This window comes from Propithecus coquereli, unplaced genomic scaffold (genome assembly GCF_000956105.1).
Source record: "Propithecus coquereli isolate 6110/MARCELLA unplaced genomic scaffold, Pcoq_1.0 Scaffold478, whole genome shotgun sequence".
Taxonomy (NCBI): Eukaryota; Metazoa; Chordata; class Mammalia; order Primates; family Indriidae; genus Propithecus; species Propithecus coquereli.
Window position 1 is genome coordinate 141,625 of NW_012150596.1, and position 1,287 is coordinate 142,911.

The following is a 1,287-nucleotide window of genomic DNA, read 5'->3' on the forward strand; positions in this document are numbered from 1 at the left end:
AAAAAAAAAAAAAATGGGAAAACTTTATGGTATGTAAATTGTACCTCAATAAAGCTATTTTTTAAAGTTTAAAATGCACATTGTTTGAGACAGTAATTCTATGTCTACGAATGTATATACATAAAATGTTTTTTTAATCTGAAAAAGGGAAGTTGCAGGATTAGAGTCCAATAATTATCTCTGTTAACCATACTGTTTAAATACTAGAAGAACAGATACACAATTTTTACTCTTGAAAATATAAATCACTACAAACATTAGGACAAAAGAACCTGCACAGTCAGGGGAGCAGGACTTCAAATTCTACTCTACGTTCACTCTACCGGTCATATTAGAGAGACTAGATTAATAGAAGAAAAGCAAAACTGAAAGCCCACTAGGATAAGAGACTGTCTCCAAACTCATGCTAATCTTACTTTAGTTGCTTTCAATCCATGAGATGTTTTATCTTCTTTCACAACTGCAGTAACTTTTTGTCCACCCTTCAGAGGCACGTTGGCACCCACAACATCAGAACTGAAGTAGATCAACTCATTAATCAAGCCATAATTTTTCAGTTTGGTGTCACCCATGGGATTGGTAAACAACAGATTACATTATTTAACCTTAAAAGCAAACACCCACTAAAAATAAGTCCTGCCAGAGGAAGATATGATAGATAATCAGCTACTTCTAGGAATAGAATAGCCTGGATTTGAGACATAGATGACAGCAGAGCATAATGATTACCTATGCGGGCGGGATTCTGGAGGCAGAGTACCCAGGTTCACATCCTGGCTCCATTATTTCTCTCAATGTCACGGTGACCTAACTTAACAGGCTGTGGGGGGCCATAGTTAAGAGTACCGAGTCCAGAGCCAGACTGCCTGGGTTTCAATCACAGCTCCTACACTTACCATCTGTGTAACCCTGGACATATTTCTTAACCTCTCTGACCCTATCTTCCTCTGTTAAACAAGGACGATAACAATTTCTGCATGATTTCTGTAATGAGCACAAACTGACTCATAAGTGTCAAATGCTTAGAACTGTGAATGCCTTGCACAGGTCAGAATGTAAAAGTTGTTATCATCATATCTGCATATGGAGAGTCTTTAAATGACCACTATGATTATATAACTTCATCATTTTCATCAACATAATGAGCAGCAGCATCTGGAGATTCTTAAACATCTCACCAGACAGAGCACTAAGAAATATTGAGGACTTAAGTCTAGCCTAAAAATGCATCCATGTCACCAAAGAGTTTGTTTTTTCTGAACAAGCATAGCTGGTAAGTGATATTAA

At 37.1% G+C, this 1,287-nt stretch overlaps 1 protein-coding gene across 1 annotated transcript in view; it reads right to left on the reverse strand.

Moving 5' to 3' along the window:
- The window catches only part of CT55 (cancer/testis antigen 55), a 14,124-nt gene extending 13,552 nt beyond the window's left edge, over positions 1-572 (reverse strand). Inside the window, exon 1 of the mRNA XM_012655464.1 lies at positions 417-572. Within this exon, the coding sequence (XP_012510918.1) occupies positions 417-572 (156 nt within the window). The remainder of the gene's footprint in view (positions 1-416) is intronic.
- Between the last annotated feature and the right edge of the window lie 715 nt (positions 573-1,287).